Source organism: Notamacropus eugenii, chromosome 5 (assembly GCF_028372415.1).
Source record: "Notamacropus eugenii isolate mMacEug1 chromosome 5, mMacEug1.pri_v2, whole genome shotgun sequence".
NCBI classification, from domain to species: domain Eukaryota; kingdom Metazoa; phylum Chordata; class Mammalia; order Diprotodontia; family Macropodidae; genus Notamacropus; species Notamacropus eugenii.
Window position 1 is genome coordinate 337404854 of NC_092876.1, and position 21731 is coordinate 337426584.

Consider the following 21731-nt stretch of genomic DNA (forward strand, 5'->3'; position numbering starts at 1 on the left):
CTCCAGACATTCCAAGGAGGAAACCCTAGTCAACCCTATTCAGGTTGAGCTTGACCATCAAAATAACTTGATTGATGAGAGGTACCTGCTATGCTCATTGAGAGGTGCCTAAAAGGTAAATCAGATCTCCTATAAATTACTTGCTCCAGAAGTCAGCGTGGCACGGTTTGGTGGAAAGTGTCCTGGACTTAGAATTTATTGACTCAGTTTGAAAGTCAGCTCTGCTACTAAATGACTGTGATATTGGGAAAGGCACTTCATATCTGATGGGCCTTAGTCCCCCACATATTAAGAGGCTACACTAAATGATTTGGAAAATTCTAAAATTCTCTGATGATTTGAAAAGAAAATTACTTTGAGAGTAAGGAGACCCAGGTTCTACCCCCTAGTAGGGTTCTACCCTCATTAAGTGTGTCCTCTCTGTGTATAAACTCTTCTCATAAAATTTTTATGTAGATGAAGTAAGGTGCAAGATATCTTTTCCTTCAGCAAACTTGTTTTAAAATAGGTTTTGTTTTGATACCTTGTTTCTTATATCATCATAGTTATCCTAAGCATCTTCCCTCCCCCTCCTGGAAAGCCATCCTATATAGCAAATAGTATTTTTAGAGAGAAAAAAAATGAACACAACTGAGCAAAACATTGAAAAAGTCCAAAAATATGTGCAATGTGTAACACATATGGATCTCCTACTTTCTCAAAGGGATAGACCGGGGTGTGTCCTTTCAATCTATTCAGTTGAATCCAGCTTGGTATTAATAATTTTGTTACTTATACTTTTGATTTTTTTGGTGTGTGGTTCTTTCCATTTACACTGTCGTAGTTACTATGTACATTGTTTTCTTGGCTCTGCTTACTTCACTCAGTATAAGTTCAGATAGATCTTTCGATTCTCTGTATTCATCACAGACATAATTTCTTATTGCTCAATAATATTCCTTTACACTCATATACCACAATTGTTTAGCTATTCCCCAATTGATGGGCATCTACTCTGTTTCCAGTTCTTAGCTATCTGGTATATATAGGGACTTACTCTTTAATAAGCCTTGGGGAATAAGCCTAGGAATAGAGTCTGTGGTTCAGAGGGTATGGACATTTTAGTCCATTTATTCGTATAATTACAAATTGCTTTCCAAAATGATTATACACTTTCATAGCTCCATCAACTATGCATTGGTATGCCTATCATTCCATGACCCCTCCAATATTAATGGTTGCCATTTTTGTATTTTTTTGCTAGTTTTCAGGGTTTGAGGTAAAATCTCATGGTTGTCATGATGTGTATTTCTCATTATTAGTGCTCTAGAGTATTCTTTTCTGTGGTTGAAAATGCTTTGCAATTGTTCTTTTGAGAACTGTTTGTTCATGTCCTTTGACCACCTACCTATTAGGGAATGGCTATTAGTTACACACACGCGTGCGCACATACACACACACACACACACACACAGACAGACACACACTTTAGATATTAACCCTTATCAGAGAAATTTGACTCAATGATTTTTTTTCCCCATTTGACCACTTCCCTTCTTATCTTGGGGCATTAATTTTGTCTGTGCAGAAACTTGTCATTTTCAAGTAATCAAAGTTATCTATTTTACTTTTTGTAATTGCTTCTGTCTTTTATTTGAGTAAGAATACATCTCCTACCCAAAGCTGTGAAAGGTTTATGATCGCTTTCTCTTCTAATTTTTTAGTATGATCTTTCGTATAATTAAGATCACATATCCATTTAGAAATATATTGTGGAATAAGGTGTAATTTGTTGGTCTAATTCTAATTTCTTCCAGACTGCTTTCCAATTTTCCCAGCAGTTTTTAAAAATCAAATTAGGAGGGTTTTTTCCTTATGTTTTCCACTTCATCAAACACTGGGTTATTGAGTTCTTTTATTTTTGATTCTTCCTTGCCTAGTCTTTTCCATTGATCTATCAATTTTTTTCTTAAGCAATGCTAGATGGTTTTGATGATGGCTGCTTTGTAATATAGTTTGAGATCTGGAAGTATTATTCCCTCTTCATTCCTTCTTTTTTTCATTATTTCCCTTGATAATCTAGATCTTTCATTTTTCCAAATGACTGTTGTTATTATTATATCATGTAGTATAAAATGTTCCCTTGATAATTTGGTATGGCATTAAAAGTGTCAATTAATTTTGGTAGTATTGTTATTTTTATTATATCTGTATGGCCTACTCAGGAGCACTGGATCTTCCTCCAACTATTTAGATTGTTCTTTATTTCTTTAAGGGATACTTTGTAATTGAATCTATGTAAGACTTTCGAGGGCCTTGGTGGGTCAGTCGCCGGATATTTTATGCATTTTGTAGTTATTTGGAATGGCATTTTCCTTTCTGTTATTGCTTCATTGCTTCTTGTGTTTTGTCATTATTATATAGAAGTGCTGTTGGTTTTTGAGGATTTCTTTTGTAGCCTGCAACTTTGCTAAAGGTATTATCTCAGTATCTTTGCTGACTCTCTAGGATTTTTCAAATAAACCATCATATCATCAGCAAATATGTATAGTTTTATCTTCTCTTTATCTGTCTTTATGTCTTTAATTTCTCTTGTCTTATTGTTTGCATTCCAAAACTATATCAAATAATATTGGAAAGAGTGGGCATCCTTGCCTCAATCCTATATTAAATGGAAATGGTTCTAGTTTATTCTCATTGCATATTATGCTTGCTTTTAATTTTAGATAGATGCCTTTTATGATATTAAAAAAACTTCCCCCAAAAAAGTCCCTCTGTGCCTATACTTTGTAGGATTTTTAGCATTAAAAGAGGGTCATATTTTGTTAAAGGCTTTTTCTGCATCTATTGAGATGATCATGTGATTTGAGGTGTTTTGATTTTTAATATGATAAATTATGTTGATTTTTTTCCCCTTAATGCTTCACTCTCCTTGCATTCCTGATATAAATGCCACATGGTCCTAAAGAATGATTTCTTGAATAATCATTGTAGTCTTTTTGACAGAATTTTGTGTGAATTTTTTAAAGTCAGTGTTCATTAATGATATTGGCCTATAGTTGTTTTTTTCCTGGTTTATTTCCCTGGTTTAGGTATCAGGACTATATCTCTTAAAAGAATTTTTGTAGGGTCCTTTCCCCCACCCCCAATTTAAAATAATAATTTGTGAAGTATGGGTACTAACTGTTCTCAGAAAGTTTGATAGAATTCTCCTATGAATTAATCAGGACCAGGAGTTTCCCCATCCTCCCTTTTGGTAGCTCCTTTACAGCTAGATCTATTTCCTTTTCTGAGACTGGGTTATTTAAGATCTCTAACTGGTCTTCTGTTGTTTTTTTTTTTTTAAATGTTGTTTAGTTGCTTAAGTGACATTCAACTCCATTTGAGGTTTTCTTGGCAAAGGTGCTGAAGTGGTTTGCTATTTGCTTCTCTCATTTTACAGATGAAGGAACTAAGACAAACAGGGTTAAGTGACTTACCCAGGATCACACAGCTAGTAACTGTCTGAGGCTGGATTTGAACTCAGGAAGATGAGTTTTCCTGACTCCAAGCCCAGAGCTCTATCCACCTAGCTGCCCCTTCTGTTGGTTGGGGTATTACAATGCCTCCTACTCACCTCTTCACTGTTATCTCTACCAGATTTCTACCTTTACTCCTATCTCCTTATGAAAATTTAGAAGTCTTTTACTAGTCTTTCTGTTGTCACTCTGTTGCTGTCCTTGCCTACTGCATTTATTCAATGCTTCTGCATTTTAGTTGCTGGTGTATTTGTGAAACAAGTAATCTCTTCAGTTCTGGTTTTCTTTCTAAAAACATTTCAAACTCTTCTTTGTTATTGAACATCCTTTTGTTCTGTAAAGTTATGCTCAGATTTGTAAGATTAATCGCCCTAGGCTATATCCTGAGCTTCACTGATCTTTAGAATACATTATTACATTTCCTCCTTTTTCTAGTGGGTACAAAATAGTCTTTCATTATTTGAACATCTTTTCCTTTGTACGTGAGGGTCTTTCTCCTGATGGCTTACAGAACTTTTTATTTCTGAAATGAATTGTTAAATTTAACCACTAGGTGTCTTGGAGTTTGCAGCCTTGGTATCTCCTATCAAAAACAACTGACCTGGAAAACAGGTCAAAGCAAGATAACCTAATAATTATCAGACTACCTAATAAATATTACACTACCTGAAAATCTGAATCATTAAAAAGAGACAACACATTTCAAGAAATCATGAATGAAAATCTGCCCAGATATATTAGGGCAAAGTGAAAACAGAAATAATCCACTGGTTGCCTCTTAAAAGAAATTTCAAAATGAAAATCCAGAAACATCATAGCCAAAATCCAGAGCTTTGGGGGAGGGGGAATACTCCAAACAGCCAGAAACAAAGAGTTCAAATACCAAGGAACCATAGTTAGCATCACACATGACTTGGCAGCGGGCATGATAATGGAGAGGAGAGCTTCAAGTCTGATATTATAAAAGACAAAAAAGAGAGCTTAAAACCAAGAATAATTTATTCAAGAAATTTGAGTGCAATTTTACAGGGGAATAACGAAACACAGGACTTCCTTTAATGAAATGAAGGACTTCCTAGTATTCCTGACGAAGAGACCAGAGCTGAGTAGACAATTTGAAATGCAAACACAGGAGTCAAAAGAAAGTCTCAGATAGAAAAGATACATACAGTTGATTAATTGGGAATGACTATACCATGATAAAATGGTTACAAGTATCTTCTCAGAACCTTAAGGATCACAGAGAAAGTTAAATAAGATAGAGGACCTGGGGTTGGTTTTGTTCCATTTTGATGGTCTTAGGAATAGGGGTTGGGAATGCATGGAGAAGGAGAAGAAAGAAAAGAGAGAGAAAGGGAATATGGGAAGTGAGGAGTGAACAGAGGAGGAAGAAAAGGGAACTTACTATCTTACATAATAGAAGTATATAAGATGAACATCATACAAACATGGATGAAGGATCAAACGGAATAATTATTTGATGAATCTTACCTCTATCAATGCAGACTGCAACATACTCCAGGCTTTTGGTAGACAATATTTAAAATATTTGTAATATGTCCTTAATATGCAACAAAAACAAAAACATATACAAAATAAAACCCAAAAGTATAATTGGCCTTCTGAACTTCTTTATGTTCTCTTTTGTTCATTTTCTTTGAAATTCTTCAATAGCCCTTTTCTTTTCTTGGCAACATTATTACTAGCTTCCCTCTCCCATCCTTACCTCTAACTTGAAAAACAGACAACACAACCAAACAGTTGTAACAAACCAATATAGCCAAGCAAAACAAGACAAGTCCACACATATGCCATATCCAAAGTTGTCTCCCGCACCTTGAATCCATCAACCAATAAGTGCTTAGTAGCATGCTTTGTCATCATACCTATGGAGTCATGGTTAATCACTGCGTTGGTCAGAGTTCTAACATTTTTCAAAACTCTTTTTATTTACAATGTTATCACTGTATAAAGTTTTTTCTTCATTCTGTTCACTTGACTATGTATCAGTCCATGCAAGTCTTCCAAGGTTTTCTGAAACTTTCCATCATTTTGCTTGGCACAACATTCCATTCCATTCGTATATCATGATTTGTTCATCCATTCTCCAAGTAAGGGGTGTCCACTTTGCTTCCATTTCTTTGCTACAACAAAAAGAGTTACTGTAAATTTGTGTTGTTGGTTGTTGTGCTGTTCCCTTGGGTCTTTTTCCTCTTAAAAAGAGGAAATCTTTCCTTTAAAGAAAGATGATCTTTTTGGAAGAGTTAGGTCTAGTAGTGGTATCACTGGATCAAAGGGTATGGACAGTTTAATGACTCCATTTACACTGGACTTCTGTCAATATATATAGATAAAGCTCCTCTCTTTCTCCAGGTACTAGCACTAATCTTATTGAATTCACAGGAAGACTGTAAAAAGTCTTCATTCACTTCTGGGTTTTTAGGGGTGTGTGTGGGGTGTGTTGGGGCTAGGGAGGGAAAGGAGATAGTATGACACTGACAATTAGAAACAAAGGAATAAGTACTAAGGTAGAAGATACAAAAAGGGTTTTTAAAAATATGATTATATAATATCATAACTTCACCACATAATCGTTGCACTCTGTGTTTCAGTCCAAAAATTGGTTTGTAACCTTTCAACATGTAATCGTTACATGGCATAATTCTGTTCATCAAACTGCTTAAAAGGTGAACAGAGCAGCGATGTATTCACCAGTGGCATACGGATGTACATTATCTCTTGCGGTGCTAGAATTCTCAGCTCACTTGCATCGTCAGTATATTTTGGCAAGTCAACTTGCATGGCTTATTTAGAATGCTACAGTACTAACGGTATTGTCACTCAACTCAATGAGCTGTGGGTGCAAGGGCAGCAGGCAGGCAGGCAAAGCTGTCATGTGTAAGTCATGTGATATAGTAAGACTTGCATCTTTTTGAGCTAGCTAAACTGTACAGGTTGTCTGACAGTGATACAGTTTAGTAATATATTATTTTTAAGTAGTACTGGAACAATTTAAAATTTAAAAAAAGCTTTCCATAATGGTCACACTCCATTTTTTTTTGCAAAAATTTTGGCATTAAATCTGTGATGATTATGTGGTGAAATACGGTACATGTAATCAATACTACATACTACCTCTTCCCCAACTCTTCCGTTGTCTGGGTTTCTGTAATTAGTTCATTTAGTAAGGCAGGGCAACCTTCATAGAGGTAAGTAATTTCCAGTAAAAAAGTGCTATATGATATTCATTTCCCATCAGTTGCTCTACTCGGTTTCAACTCTGCCTCTGCATCCACCCTGGGTACCCTCTTTTGCAGCAGCCTCCTCTTCTCTAAAAACAAGGTTCCCTTTGTGGATTCTTTCCACATTCCATTGTAAGTTACTTGAGAATAAGGACTGTCTTTCTTTTTCTCATTTGTATCCTAAGCTTTTTAGCACTTTGCCGGGCTCATAGCAAGGGTTTAATAATGTTTATTGAATATTTACTATTTGGAATGACTATTAAAACTACCTAAACAAATGAATAATCAGAGTCCTAAAGAGACCCAATAGAACTTTGTGGATATATTGCTAATTTAATTTTTTTGGCTATATTTTAAGTTCCAAAATGTCTTCCTCCCTCCTTCACCATCCCCTAGTAGAGAACACCACCATTTGACACAGATATGTGCTCTGTGTGTGTGTACAACCATCCCATGCACACTTCTATATGTTAGTTATTGTTTTGAAAATAGGTCCTTGGGGGGTGGAGCCAAGATGGCGTAGTAGAAAGACGCACATACACATAGCTCCGAACCCACAACCCATAAAACAACTACAAAGAAGTAACTCACGGCGAATTCTGCACCCAGAGGCCACAGAACATTGGAGCGAGGGAGATTTCTGTTCCGGAGAGACCTGCAAATCTCTCGTAAAAGGTCCTTCGTGCTGCGGACTGGGCGCCGGGACTGGGAGCTGAGTACAGCCCTGCCGTGGCCGCGGCACCAAGAGGAACAGATCCGAGTGGGCTTCAGGGACGGGATCTCCAGCGGCCGCACAAGTACCTCCACCCACAGGTGACGGGGGTCGGTGAGAGAGTCCCTTTGGCGGGTCGAGGGGGGAGTGGGGTGCCCCCATGGCTCGGGCCCCCTCGGGAGACAGAAGCTGAGGGGCAGCGGCAGACCAGGGCTCCCCAAGCAGGCAGGAGCCTGGATGCATTGTTGAAGGTCTGTGCATAAACTCCCTGAGGGAACTGAGCCTGAGAGGCAGCCCTGCCCTCACCTGAGCATCTGAATTTAATCTCACACTGAATAGCAGCCCTGCCCCCGCCCAAAGCCCTGAGGCTGGAAGCAGCATTTGAATCTCAGACCCCAAACACTGGCTGGGAGGATCAGGAGGTGAGGTGGGTGTGAGGAAAATATTCAGAGGTCAAGTCACTGGCTGGGAAAATGCCCAGAAAAGGGAAAAGAAATAAGACTATAGAAGGTTACTTTCTTGGTGAACAGGCATTTCCTCCCTTCCTTTCTGATGAGGAAGAACAATGCTTACCATCAGGCAAAGACACAGAAATCAAGGCTTCTGTGTCTCAGCCCACTCAATGGGCTCAGGCCATGGAAGAGCTCAAAAAGAATTTTGAAAATCAAGTTAGAGAGGTGGAGGAAAAGCTGGGAAGAGAAATGAGAGACATGAAGTCAAAGCATGAACAGCAAATCAGCTCCCTGCTAAAGGAGACCCAAAAAAATGTTGAAGAAAATAACACCTTGAAAACTAGCCTAACTCAATTGGCAAAAGAGGTTCAAAAAGCCAATGAGGAGAAGAATGCTTTCAAAAGCAGAATTAGCCAAATGGAAAAGGAGATTCAAAAGCTCACTGAAGAAAATAGTTCTTTCAAAATTAGAATGGCACAGATGGAGGCTAATGACTTTATGAGAAAGCAAGAAATCACAGAACAAAGTCAGAGGAATGGAAAAATGGAAGATAATGTGAAATATCTCATTGGAAAAACAACTGACCTTGAAAATAGATCCAGGAGAGACAATTTAAAAATTATAGGACTACCTGAAAGCCATGATCAAAAGAAGAGCCTAGACATCATCTTCCATGAAATTATCAAGGAAAACTGCCCTGAGATTCTAGAACCAGAGGGCAAAATAAATATTCAAGGAATCCACAGAACACCGCATGAAAGAGATCCAAAAAGAGAAACTCCTAGGAACATTGTGGCCAAATTCCAGAACTCCCAGGTGAAAGAGAAAATATTGCAAGCAGCTAGAAAGAAACAATTCAAGTATTGTGGAAATACAATCAGGATAACACAAGATCTAGCAGCTTCTACATTAAGGGATCGAAGGGCATGGAATAGGATATTCCAGAAGTCAAAGGAACTAGGACTAAAACCAAGAATCACCTACCCAGCAAAACTGAGTATAATACTTCAGGGGAAAAATTGGTCTTTCAATGAAATAGAGGATTTTCAAGCATTCTTGATGAAAAGACCAGAGCTGAAAAGAAAATTTGACTTCCAAACACAAGAATGAAGAGAACCATGAAAAGGTGAACAGCAAAGAGAAGTCATAAGGGACTTACTAAAGTTGAACTGTTTACATTCCTACATGGAAAGACAATATTTGTAACTCTTGAAACATTTCAGTATCTGGGTACTGGGTGGGATTACACACACACACATGCACACACGCACACACACATAGAGACAGAGTGCACAGAGTGAATTGAAGAGGATGGGATCATATCTTAAAAAAAATGAAATCAAGCAGTGAGAGAGAAAGATATTGGGAGGAGAAAGGGAGAATTGAATGGGGCAAATTATCTCTCATAAAAGAGGCAAGCAAAAGACTCATTAGTGGAGGGATAAAAAGGGGAGGTGAGAGAAAAACATGAAGTCTACTCTCATCACATTCCACTAAAGGAAAGAATAAAATGCCTACTCATTTTGGTATGAAAACCTATCTTACAATACAGGAAAGTGGAGGATAAGGGGATAAGCAGGGTGGGGGAGATGATGGAAGGGAGGGCAATGGGAGGAGGGAACAATTTGAAGTCAACAATCTTGGGGAGGGGCAGGATCAAAAGAGAGAATAGAAGCAATGGGGGGCAGGATAGGATGGAGGGAAATATAGTTAGTCTTACAGAACACAACTATCATGGAAGTCATTTGCAAAACTGCACAGAAATGGCCTATATTGAATTGCTTGCCTTCCCAAAGGGAATGGGTGGAGAGGGAGGGATGGGGAGAAGTTGGAACTCAAAGTTTTAGGAACAACTGTCGAGTACTGCTCTTGCCACTAGGAAATAAGAAATACAGGTAAAGGGGTATAGAAAGTTATTTGGCCTTATAGGACAAAAGAGAAGACAGAGACAAGGGCAGAGAGGGATGATAGAAGAGAGAGCAGATTGGTCATAGGGGCAATTAGAATGCTTGGCGTTTGGGGGGGGAGGGGAGAAAAGGGGAGAAAATTTGTAACCCAAAATTTTGTGAAAATGAATGTTAAAAGCTAAATAAAAAAAAAATGTCAAAAAAAAAAAAAAAAAAAGAAAATAGGTCCTTTGGAGTTGATTTCAGTATTTATACTTAGAATAACCTAGCCATTTTCAGTTGTTCTTTGAACAATATCCCAGTTACTATATATAATGTTCTCTTGGTTTTACTCATTTTGCTCTTCATTATTTCATGCAAATCTTTCCATGTTTTTCTAGAAACAGTTCATTTCATTTTTTTCAGTGTGCAATTTTTAAGTGTGGTTTATTGCCAGGCCTAGAGGCCTGAGGGCTACCCGAGTCTTACCTTACCTGTCCCAGGTCTTCGGTTGGCCAAACCGGATAAACGTATGAGAGAAGAGACTTTCCGGAGTCGAACAAGGGTTAGGCTTTATTCAGGGTCCTGGTTACATGTGCAGGAGGAACTCTTCCTTAGGAGGGAGAGAGAAATCTCCCAAGGAGGCAAAGATCTTACAGTAAGAGATTGGAAGCAGAAGTGGAAGTGGGGAGAGAGGGGGAAGGGAGAGCGAAGAGAGGAAAAGGGAAGAGGCGCCTTCTGTCCTGTAAGGGCCCCTCCCTCACTAAGAGCGCCTTCAGGCTTTCCTGACCCTAATTAAGCTCTCCAGCCACGTAGTTTGCACCTGAATACCGTACCTGTTAGATAACAATAGGTGTGCCCAGATCCGGGTCAGTCTCGAGGGCGGGGATGCTCCTCCCATCACGTTTCTCACGGGAAGAGGCGGAAATACACGAGATAGCTCGGTCTCACTCCTCGATTCCCTGCTGTTTTCTGCGGGGCCTCATGAGAACTGTAAGATTTAGAAGTTCCCACCTTTACCCGCCCGAGACTGTCCACATGGAATTGAGCTTCCACCCCCAACAGTTTATAATTTTTATTTTTATGTAATATTTCAATTTTCCCCAATTACATTAAAACAATTTTTAAACATTTAAAAAAAAAGTTTTAGTTCCAAATTCTATTCCCCCTTCCTTCCCACCCCTCTTCTTCAGACAGTAAGAAATCCAATACAGATTTTATATATATGTGTATATTTATATACATGCCATCATGTAAAGTATTTCCGTATTATTCATTTTGTAGAAGAAGACTTGAAAAAAAGGAAGAAAAAAAGAAAGAGAAAAATAGCATGCATCAGTGTATTCAGACAGTATCAATTCTTCTTCTGGAGGCAGATATTATGTTTCATCATGAATCCTTTGAGGTTTGTCTTGGATCATCTTATTGCTGAGAATAGCTACATCATTCACCATTCTTCATGCTACATTGTTGCTGCTACTTTGTATAACACTCTCCTAGTTCTGCTCATTTCATTTTGCATCAGTTCATTTGTCTTTCCAGGTTTTTCTGAAATTATTTTGCTTGCCATTTCTTATAGCACAATAGCATTCCATCACAATCATATACCAAAACTTGTTTAGCCATTCCCCAATTAATGGGGAATTTCCAGTTCTTTGCTACCACAAAGAAAGCTGCTATAATTAATAACATACAGGTTCTTTTCCTTTTTCCCTGATTACCTTAGAAAACATACCTAGTGGTGGTATTGCTGAGTCAGAAGCAATTTTGTAGGCTTTGGAGTATATTTCCAAATTGTTCTCCAGAATGGCTGGACCAGTTCACAACTCTACCAATAGTGCATTAATGTCTCAATTTTTCCACATCCCCTCCAGTATTTGTCATTATCCTTTTCTGTCATACTAGCCACTCTGATAGGTGTGATGTGGAACCTCAGAGTTGTTATAATTTGCATTTATAGTAATTTAATATAATCAATGATAATTTAAAGCATTTTTATGTGACTACTGTTTTCATTTTTTCTTGAGAGGTACCATCACCCTCTAACTCCTCATCCACCCTGTGCTACTTTCAGTCCATGAGAGCACTGGCCTAGATGGTCACCAATAAGGCATCTCCCAGCTCTGACGTCCAATCCACTCCAGTGGCTTCCCTGGTTTGCCAGGATCCAAGAGAAAATCCTCCATAACACGGTCCTCGTGGAATCTGTAATCCAGTGACCCCGCCTCCTCTCTGGCTCTCCCTTCTCCCCCCTGGTTTCCCTGGCTTCCTTCAGATCCACGCGCCCCCCCCCCCCCCCCCAAATCCCACCTTCTGCAGGAAGCCTTTTCCGACCTCCTTCATGCCAGAACGGCCTCTCTGCTGACCGTCAATAGCTTGTTCGCACGTTTGCACGGGTTTGCCCTGCCTTAGACCAGGAGGCCCTGGGGAGCGGGGATGGCTTTTATCTTTCTTGGTATCCCCCCTTTACACAAAGTAGGGTCTTGCTTAAAAAAAGCCCCTGGGCTGACTTTTGGTCCCCTACGTTACCCACTCCGGCCCCCTGCCCCGCCCTTGGCCGGCCTCCTCTTCGCCCCTCCCCCATCGCCCCTCCAGCCCCAGCCCCGCCCTTGGCCGGCCTCCTCCTCCCCCGTCCTGCCCCGCCCCCAGGTGACCGCCAACCGAGGCACTGGGAGGCGGAGGCGGGGTGGAGGCTGCGCAGGCGCACTGGGCGAGCTGAGCCCGTCGCCATGGAGCAGGGAGCACCCGAGCTGCCACCGGGGCTTCTAGCCGAGCCCCTGGGGGGCCTGGGCGCCGACCCGGTGGCGGCCGGGGATGAGCAAGCGGCCGGGATCGGATGCGGGGCCGAGGGCCGGCTCGCAGGCTCCGGGGATGCCACGGTGAGGAGCGGAGGAGACCCGGGCCGGACTCGGGCCTGAGCTGGCGGAGGAGGCGGCGGCTGCCGCGTCTGGGCTCGGCTGGGCCGGCGGGAGGCGGGGGCGCAGGGGAGACGGGGAGGGCCAAGTGGGAGCGGGAGTGTGTGCGTGTGTCTGTGTGAGCGTGTGACTGGATGGGTGTGACCCCGGGAGCGGGAGCGGGTGCGAGTGAATCAGTGTCCGTCTGAGCGTGTGGCTGGATGGGTGTGACCGTCAGTCCGAGGCTGGGATTGTAGATGGGTGCCCGGCAGCCCCGGGTGAGTGAGTGTGAACGGACGTGTGTCTGATTGTCCGTGTGCATCCGTGTGTCGGTGTGTACGTCCTTGTGAGGAAGAACGTCTGTCAAGGGGTGTCCACGGGAGTGTGTGAATTCCAGTGTTTCAGTGTGTGTGCGCGCGAGTCCCTGTGAGTGGGAATGGTTGAATGGGTGTGAATGTGTGGGTGTGTGATTGAGCAGTTGAGGTGCTGCAGTGGATAGACTCGAGAAGAGTTCAGTTCCAGTTCTGCCTCAGATACTTAATAACTAGGTGATCCTCTCTCTGCTTCAGTCTCCTCTCTGTAAAATGAGGATAGTAGCACCTGCCCTCCAGAGTGGGGAGGATCAAATGAGAGAGTATAGATAATATTTGTAAAATGTTTTACCAGCTTTAAAGTACTTTATACACTTATATTATTTATACATTTGTGTAAATGCTATAAGTGATGATGATGATAATCTATGATGTGTATGGATGTGAATGTATGTAGGAGTGTGTATGAGAGCAAGCAGGGAGTGCAGTGATAGACCACTGGGAACAATAAGGGAAGTGAAGAACAAGGAAGGAAAATGTATTGGGGGTGGGGGTGGGATTTTAACTGTTGTTATTTGGAGGGGGGCGCAGAGTAGCCTGTGCAGATTAGGTTTGGGTAAATATAGGAGGTTTGGAAGGGGGTTGGAATTGGTAAGGGAATAAATTTGGGAATTTGGGTAACTCCAGCTCCCATCTGTGTAGAACTTTGAGGACAAGGTTGGGGATGGTAGTGTTGTGTGAGATAGGCTTGAAATGGGTTTCAGTGAAAACAGTAGCATTTACTAAATACTTAGTTTGTACCAGGCACTATGCCTAGGCCCTGGGGCTATAGAGACAAAAATGAAATAGCCCCTGACCTCATAGAATTTTGATTCTTGGGAAGGAGAAGGGAGACATGCACATACATATACATTTGAGTGTAAGGGACTGCTGGGGAGAAACTTCTTTACCCTTTCAGATCAGGTACCTTGTCTGAAAGATGAAATAACTTGCTTAGGGCCCCACTCTGACTTGAAGCCAGCCCTCTCCCCTAGTCCACGCTACCTTTTGTATTTATAAGGATGTACAGAATAAATATGGGTATTATTATTTTTTTAGGGGAAGGCACTAGCAGCTGGGTGGATTTCATATGCAGCAGGGCACTTGAGGTCACTTTTAAAGGAAATGGGGTTTTTAAGAGGCCCAGGTGAGGAGGGAGTACTTATTGTAGGCATAGGGGATATGTCAGTACAAGGCACAGAGATGTAGATGAAACTGTGAAAACAGCAAGAATTCTAGTTTGACTCTTACCACGGAGTGCAGGAAAGGGAGTAATGTCTGATAAGGCTGGAAAGATAGGTGGAAAATTTCTGGTATGGGAGTTTAGGGCAAGATAATAGGGGTGGAGTGGGGTGGGGTGTACAATCGAGTACTGTTAGGTTGTTTTTACTTTTTATGTGGCTTGTGTCTATGTCTCAAAGATCCAGTAAATTGATGGCTTTGAAAAAGTGCGGGGTTTGAAATGTTTTCCTTCCTTCAACCTTACAGTGATTTATTTGTCTGCTTACTACTCTGACATAGTAAATTCCTACTGAAGTCAGTGTTTCTAGCTCCTGACTTTGCAAAAGTTCTTTGGTCTCTCTTTTTAAGTTCAACAAGTCAATTGAACATTTATTAAGTGATGACTTTGTACCAGGCACTAAGTTAGGGGTTGGAGATGCAAGAACAAAAAATGAAACATGGCCCTTGCTTAAGGAGCTTACATTTCACTGAGAGATACAGTATGTGCATAACAAAGTAAATACAAAGTAATTTTGGGAAGCAAAAAGCAGTAACAACTGGGATGGGGTGTGTGTGAGAAATAGAGAAAGACTAAGGATGGTACTTGGCTGTATCTAGAAGAAAGCTAGGACTTAGAGGTGAGAAAAGAGAACATTTCAGGCTTAGAGGGGGCAGTCTTTGTAAAAGCACTGACAGGGACATGGCATATTCAGTTCAGGGAACAGCTGGTTGGTCAGTTTAGATGAAATGTATTATGTGAAGAATCATAGGATCATATATTTAGAGAAGAGGAAAAACCTCAAATGTCATTTAGTTCAACCCTCTCATTTGAGGCCAGGAAGGAAATGTGTAAGTGACTTGCCCAAGGTTGCACAGCTAGTAGCTGGCAGGGCAGGGACTTGAATTTGGGTCCTCTGACTCCAGGGCCCCCTGGTGCTTTTTCCTCTTTAGCACACTAATTCAGGAAAAATAGATGAATGCTACATTAGGATGGCATTTAAGTGCCTCTGTATTTTATTTTAGAGGTAAATTTAGGGAGCCACTGAAGATTTTGGAAATAGAGGTGTGAGATGAACAGACCTTAGTGATACCACCTTGGCAGCTCTGTGGAGAGGGGAGAGAATGTGGTAGCAGGAAGTCCAGTTAGGAAGCTGTTGATGTAGTTCAGGTTAGTTATGGTTAGGAAATCTATCAAGATGCCTTTATTAAACATATATCATAGGTTTGGACACTGCTAAATGCAGTCTCTCACCTAAGAGCATTCACATTCTAACTTTTTTTGTGTGTTAACAGACGAAAGTCTTTGGACCTCTTCTCAGAATATTTTTAAATGCACGCAAAAAATACATAAGGAAATAATTTACAATGCAAATATAATAAAGAAATAATTTACATTGAAATACAGTTATCAAAATAAAATAACATGGTCCCTGGGTTATTAGCTCTTGTAGTAGGAGGATACAACATGCTCATAGATAAATATAGAAATGTGTGTGTATGTGTGTGTGTGCTCACATACACACAGAGTAGTTTTTGCGGGGGAGCAGTACTAACAGGGTGATTGAGAAAAGGCCTTTGTATGAGGGCAGGTGGCACTTGGTTCTGAGCCTTGAAGGAAGCTAGGCTAAGAATTGTTGTGGAGGGGGATGAGACTAGACTTGACAACTAATTGGATATGTGGGGTGAAGGAGAGTGGATTGACAAGCAATTCCCAGGTCGTGAACGTGAGTGATTGGGAGAATATTGATACTCTTGACAATAGGGAAGATAGGAGGAGGAAAGCCAGGTTTAAGGGGAAAATTCTGTTTTTATATGCTGAGTTTGAGATGCTTATAGAATATCCATGTGAAGATGTGTAGGAGATATAAGAATGATGGAGGGGATGGTTTAGGAGAAAATTGGTCAGTATAGCTGACCCTTTATAGTAGGAGTCTCCATAGTGGGGATCATGGGTGACTTGGCTCCAAGTGTGTGATCAGTCATTGAAAGGTTGGGAAAATGAATCATATCCTACCCTCCCTTTCTTCGTAGTCTACTTGGGGTTTGTCTTTGGGGCAACTTTTTCCAGTCCAGTCTACCACTTAGGCAAAGGTTTTTGTTGAAATTTGGCTAATAAATTTCTATCTTCCCTTATGGAAATTGTTTTTGCAAACTGTTGGGAAAGTTTAAAAAATATATATATTTTAAATAAATGGGTTCAAAACCTACTGCAATTCTTCAGTTAGAACTTCAATTGTTTTTAAAATAGGGTGGAAAAGTCTCCCAACTTTTTTTTATGAGAATTTTTATTAATGACATGATTTTCAGCAGTTTAGAGATGAGTGAATAAGTATTCAGGAGAAGTGGGGTGGCCATCAGCATCGAATGCTGCAGAGAGGTCTCACTAGTGATTTTATATATATATATATATATATATATATATATATATATGTATATATATATATATATATATATATATATATATATATATATATATATATATATATATATATATATATACACAAGAAGTATGAGAATTGGAAAAAGGTCTCCCACCAGATGTGACAATTAAAAAAAATCGTTGGTAACTTTCAAGGGCGAAGTATATTTTGGGTAAAGACTCAGGGATAACAAAGAGGTTGAGAACTTGGGAGACTGGGAAGGATGTGGGTATCCTCAGTGAAAATAGGGACATTTGGAAGAGTAGTGGGTTGGGGCAGGGAAGGAAATCAATCCATTCCTGCCCTTCCTGTGCTACTCAGTACTCTTTTTCCCAGTGAGAAAATGAAAAGTAAGGGAGTGGGAGTCTTTACTGGCAACTACTCCAGGGACACTGTCTGCTGATAGTTGTCTGGCTATCCGCTATGAGAATAGACATTGTGTCTATCCACTTTGAGGTGATCTAAGGAATAAATAGTATGTAGTAATGCTAGGGGAGGAGGGCAAGGGATTTCACTCGGGACAGCTGATGCCGTTCTGGCATCATCATCCTGAATACACAATGCCTAACCTTCCCCACCCCTGGTAGTGGGAGGCAGGTAAGTGAGGAGTGTTAAGGGGTAAAAAAAAACGTGGTGTAGTTGTAATACAGACAAGTAGAAGGTGGCATACAGCCCATTTTTCCACTTACTAGTTACACATCCAAGTCACAGCCCCCAAGACCCCACTTTGGAGACCATTAAACTACCTTTTATCTTGTTGCACTCCTCTGTTTTCCAAGTCACTGTGTTTGCTTGGAATCCATGCAATCTGTTGATGTAGAACTTTTCATTATTTATAGTAAGGGGATAAAGAAAATTTAGAGTTGTTTATAGATGTGCTAATCTTGAATTTAAGATACTGATTTTTTTAAAACAGTTAAGATAGTGTCTGCTTACTAGGAAAATTAGTGAGTTAGGGTGGCTGATTATATATGTAGGGTAGGCAAATATTACTCAGAGGTTAAAAAGAATGTTAAATGTTTAGAAAAATTCTCAGATAGGATATCTTCTGGTTATCTTTGTTTTATTGGTATTTTTTAATATAGAATTTATTCATAGGTTTTTTTTTTTTTGATACAAGATACTTTGCAACAAATATACAAACCTTCCTTCAGGATACATTCTCCCCCAAAATTGGATTATCAAAAAAAAATTTTTTTTAGCATTAGTAATGCCTTTTGTTTTTTTAACTTATTTGACTTATTTCCTGATATTGCACAACCTCCTCCTGTTGAACCATCCCTTGTAACAAAGAAACAGTTCAGCAAAATCAGGGTATTCAACAGTCTTTTACCCAGAATCCTCTACTTTACTGAGACAAGTTGACAGTTTCATTTTTTTAAAGTTTTTAGAAACATCACATTCATTTTCTAATATATCTCCCTTTCTTCTGCCCTATGGACCAAGTGAGCCTGGAGCATTGTACTTTGTGTTATTTTATTTATATTGTTTCTGTCATTATGTACCCTTTGGACTCTGCTTTTTTTTCCCCTCTGCATTTCTTCATACGTGTTTTTCCTTGCTTCTCTGCATTTTTCATGTTTGTCTATAAGATGACTGTCTAATCCAGAAGTTCTTAGGCTGAGGTCTGTAGACAGGTGAGTGGATAGATTTCAGGGATATTGTTAGCTTGTATGAAGAACAATTACATTCTTACTTCATTGTAATTGGGTTTGCTTTGTAATCCTAAGTATTTTATACATTAAAAGCATTATATTAAGAAGGGGTCCATAGGCTTCACTAGACTGCACAAGAGGTCCATGACATAAAAAAGGTTAAGATTCCTTGATAATCTAATGACAGTGGGAAAGAAGCATGTCTTCCTTTTGCTTTTTATAAAATTATTTGCTGGTTTACAAATTTGGCTTCTAAAATTTAAAAAATTAGTTTCCATTTGTATGCCATTGTATATGTTTGTCTTTAAACTTTACGTTATCATCCTCCAGAGGGCAAGAATCATGTATTTTTATTTTCTATTGACTTCTTCGTGTTCTTAAATGTGGTATTTAGAACATAATTGGTGGTTAGCACATTTTGATTGTGAACCATTTCATTGACTATATAATTGTAAACATTGTAATTATTTAATTTATACATCATATAATTATATAAGAATTATATTTACCATATGTAATAATATGAATTATATATATGCAATTATATAAATTATATAAAAATTCATTTTAGTAATATTTTAAAAGTAGCATTTTAATGACTTGAAATTTTTCTTAGTTGCTCTCTAGAGCTACAAAGTCAGCTAGTTGGCGCAGTGAATAGAGTACTGGGCCTGGTGACAAGAAAACCTAAGACCTCAGACTCTCGTTAGCTGGGTGATCTTTGGCAGATTTAACCTCTGTCCGCTTCATTTTCTTTGACTGTAAAATGGGCATGATAATAGCACCTACTTCTCAGGGCTTTGGGGAAGATCAAATGAGACAATATTTGTAAAGTGCTTTGTGCCTTAAAGCACTATATAAGTGTTAGCTATCATCTTTATCATTACCTATATACAAGGCAGGACTTGGGGACACTGTATAGTGGCACTTCATTTTAGTATATTTTAAAGCTCAGAGATAATGATAGGCTATGAATTCTAATTATGTAGTATTTGAGTTGATTATGTTTACATAATATTTTAAGTACACAAAACTCCTACTCCAGTGCCTCATCATGGTGTGGAAGTGACCCTGAATTCTTGAAGGCCATGCCAGTGGAGTACAAGCTCAGTTAGGTTTCACTAAGCTGAAAAGGCAACAGTTGTGGGGCTAGTGAAACCTGTCACCTGATGACTAGTTTGGCTAGTTTAGGAGAGCTCTGTCACCTAAAGATTGGTTACTAGATAGTAAGTTGTTCAGGGGGAAAAATTAATAAGATTTTTTGCTGAAGTGTGGACCATGTTTGAAATTCTTTGATTATCAGCAAAGAAAATGCCCTCATTGATGAAATTTTGGGTCTTGTGAGGAAATTTTTTAGACATTTTATAACTGTGCTACATCAACCAAGATGCAGAGGAAAAAGAGCTGAATTTGGAGTCCGAGATCTAGGATCAAATCCTGACTGTGCCACTTCTTGTTTGATCAAAACCAAGTCACTTTATCTTTTTGGGGCCTCAGTTTCTTCATCTTTTAAATGAAAGGATTGGATTTGATAAGCTGTAAGAGCTCTAACAACTCTAAATCTATGATCTGTATTCGTTTGTATTCAGTTTATAGGTTTTTAGAAAGTACTTCTTTAGACTTTCATTCATTCATCCATTTGTTTATATTTTTTCAATCAGCCAAAACTGAGCGCCTCCTCTTAGGCTAACCCCTAACCTTAGCTAAGAACTACAGAGAAGCAAAATCCATTACAATCATGTGTAGTCAATCAAAACACATTTCCACATTGGCCATGTCTGTAAAGGTTTTGTCTTATTCTGTCCTCTGAGTCTTTTACCTCTATCAGGAAGGCACTACATTTATATGTCAAAGCTTATTCATCCATTCCCCAGTTGATGGGCACCCCCTCAAATTCCTATTCTTTTTCACTTCAGAAAACATATAAATATGGGTTGTAAGCCTATATCCTTTGCTTTCTAAACTATTATATTGCAAGTTCTCTGCTTCATTATAGTGGTGGCTGCTACATTGTGAGTGATCCTAACTGTAGCTCTTAAGTACTTGAATCTTTTTGACTGCATACGGTATTTTTTTCTTTAACCTGAAGCTCTGGATTTTGGCTCTGATGTTCCTGTGAGTTTTCATTTTTGGGTTTCCATCAGGAGGTGATTGGTAGATTGTTTCTATTTCCTCTTTGTCTCTGTTTCTCAGAGATCTGGGCAGGTTTTTTTTTTTTTTTTCAGATTTCTTGGCATATGATGGGTTCTTATTTAATACTTATTTTGTTCCTGGTGTCCAGATTGTCCAGTGATTGTTACATTGTTTTCTCCTTGATCTGTTTTCTACACTTTTTTTTTTTGCTATGAGATACCTCACATTTTCTTCTTTTTTTTTATTCTTTTGACTTTGTTTTACTTTTTCTTGTTTTATGAAATTATTGACTTCTGTTTTGTTGTTCAGTCATTTTTAGTCATGTCAGACTCTTTGTGACCCTGTTTTGGGTTTTCTTGGCAAAGATACTGGAGTGGTTTGCCATTTCCTTGTCTAGCTCATTTTACAGATGAGGAAACTCAGACTGATTGGGTTAAGTGACTTGCCCAAGGTCACACAGGAGGTATCTGAGGCCAGACTTGAACTCAGGATTTTCTGGCTTCTATTTATTTGGTCCATTCTAGTTTTCAGGGAGTTTTTTGCTTGGGTAAGGTTTTGTACCTCTTGTGACAAACTGTTAATTCCCTTTTCAGTTATTTTTTCCATAGCTCTCATTTCTTTTCTAATTATTTCCTTCAGTGTTTAATTTTTTTTATTAAAACATTTTTAAGTTAAAAAAAATAAAAAAATCAAAAACTCTTGCTTCATATCTTCCATGCCCTAGTTGAGTTTATATGCCCAAGATGTGTTTTTTTCCCTCTGAGGCATTGCTTCTACATATTTTAGAGTCATTTTCTTCTTCTGGGTTATATTTTGAGCAACTTTGCCACCATAATAGCTATGATGGAGTTCTTCTTTTGTTTACCCATTCTTTCAGTCTACTTCCTGATTTCAGACTTGATGATAGGGCTGGGTTTACACATTTTGGTAAGAGAGGTCTGGGCCGGTCCTATTGCTACTTGAATAGAAATCTCTTGGACAGTAGGGACTTTAATTTTTGCCTTTATGTTTCCCCATACCCTTTTCTACATAATTGGGCTCCATGAGGACTGGGGCTTTCTCCACAGTTTCAGGCTTACATCATCATCTGCCTATTATAATCTCTGTTTGTTTCACAGATGACACGTGGGAGGCACTGGAGGTTTTGGACTTCAGCCTCCAACAGGTGTCAGTTAGATTAGATGGGGTCAATTGAGACAGGCACAGCTTGTGTACTCCCCTAAATCCCCTCAAGCCTCAATGGAGGCTGGTCAAAGCACATACGATATG

The 21731-nt window shown here is 39.4% G+C and overlaps 1 protein-coding gene and 1 long non-coding RNA gene across 4 annotated transcripts in view; one reads left to right on the forward strand and one right to left on the reverse strand.

The window, feature by feature from the left end:
• Positions 1-4475: 4475 nt before the first annotated feature.
• On the reverse strand, positions 4476-12355 carry LOC140506494 (uncharacterized). The gene is made up of 3 exons (XR_011967952.1): positions 12100-12355; positions 10626-10780; positions 4476-5641 (listed from the first exon to the last, which is right to left on the reverse strand). It is a non-coding gene; the product is annotated as an uncharacterized lncRNA (long non-coding RNA).
• Positions 12356-12473: 118 nt separating this feature from the next.
• Positions 12474-21731, forward strand: part of SNX4 (sorting nexin 4) — a 92866-nt gene continuing 83608 nt past the window's right edge. For 2 of the 3 annotated variants that reach the window (XM_072613740.1, XM_072613741.1), the window contains exon 1: positions 12474-12668. In XM_072613740.1, coding sequence (XP_072469841.1) covers positions 12519-12668 — 150 coding nt within the window. In that variant the 5' untranslated portion in view covers positions 12474-12518. Of the gene's footprint in view, positions 12669-12857; positions 12962-21731 lie in introns of those variants that run through there. The other variant, XM_072613742.1, reaches the window with a different exon arrangement.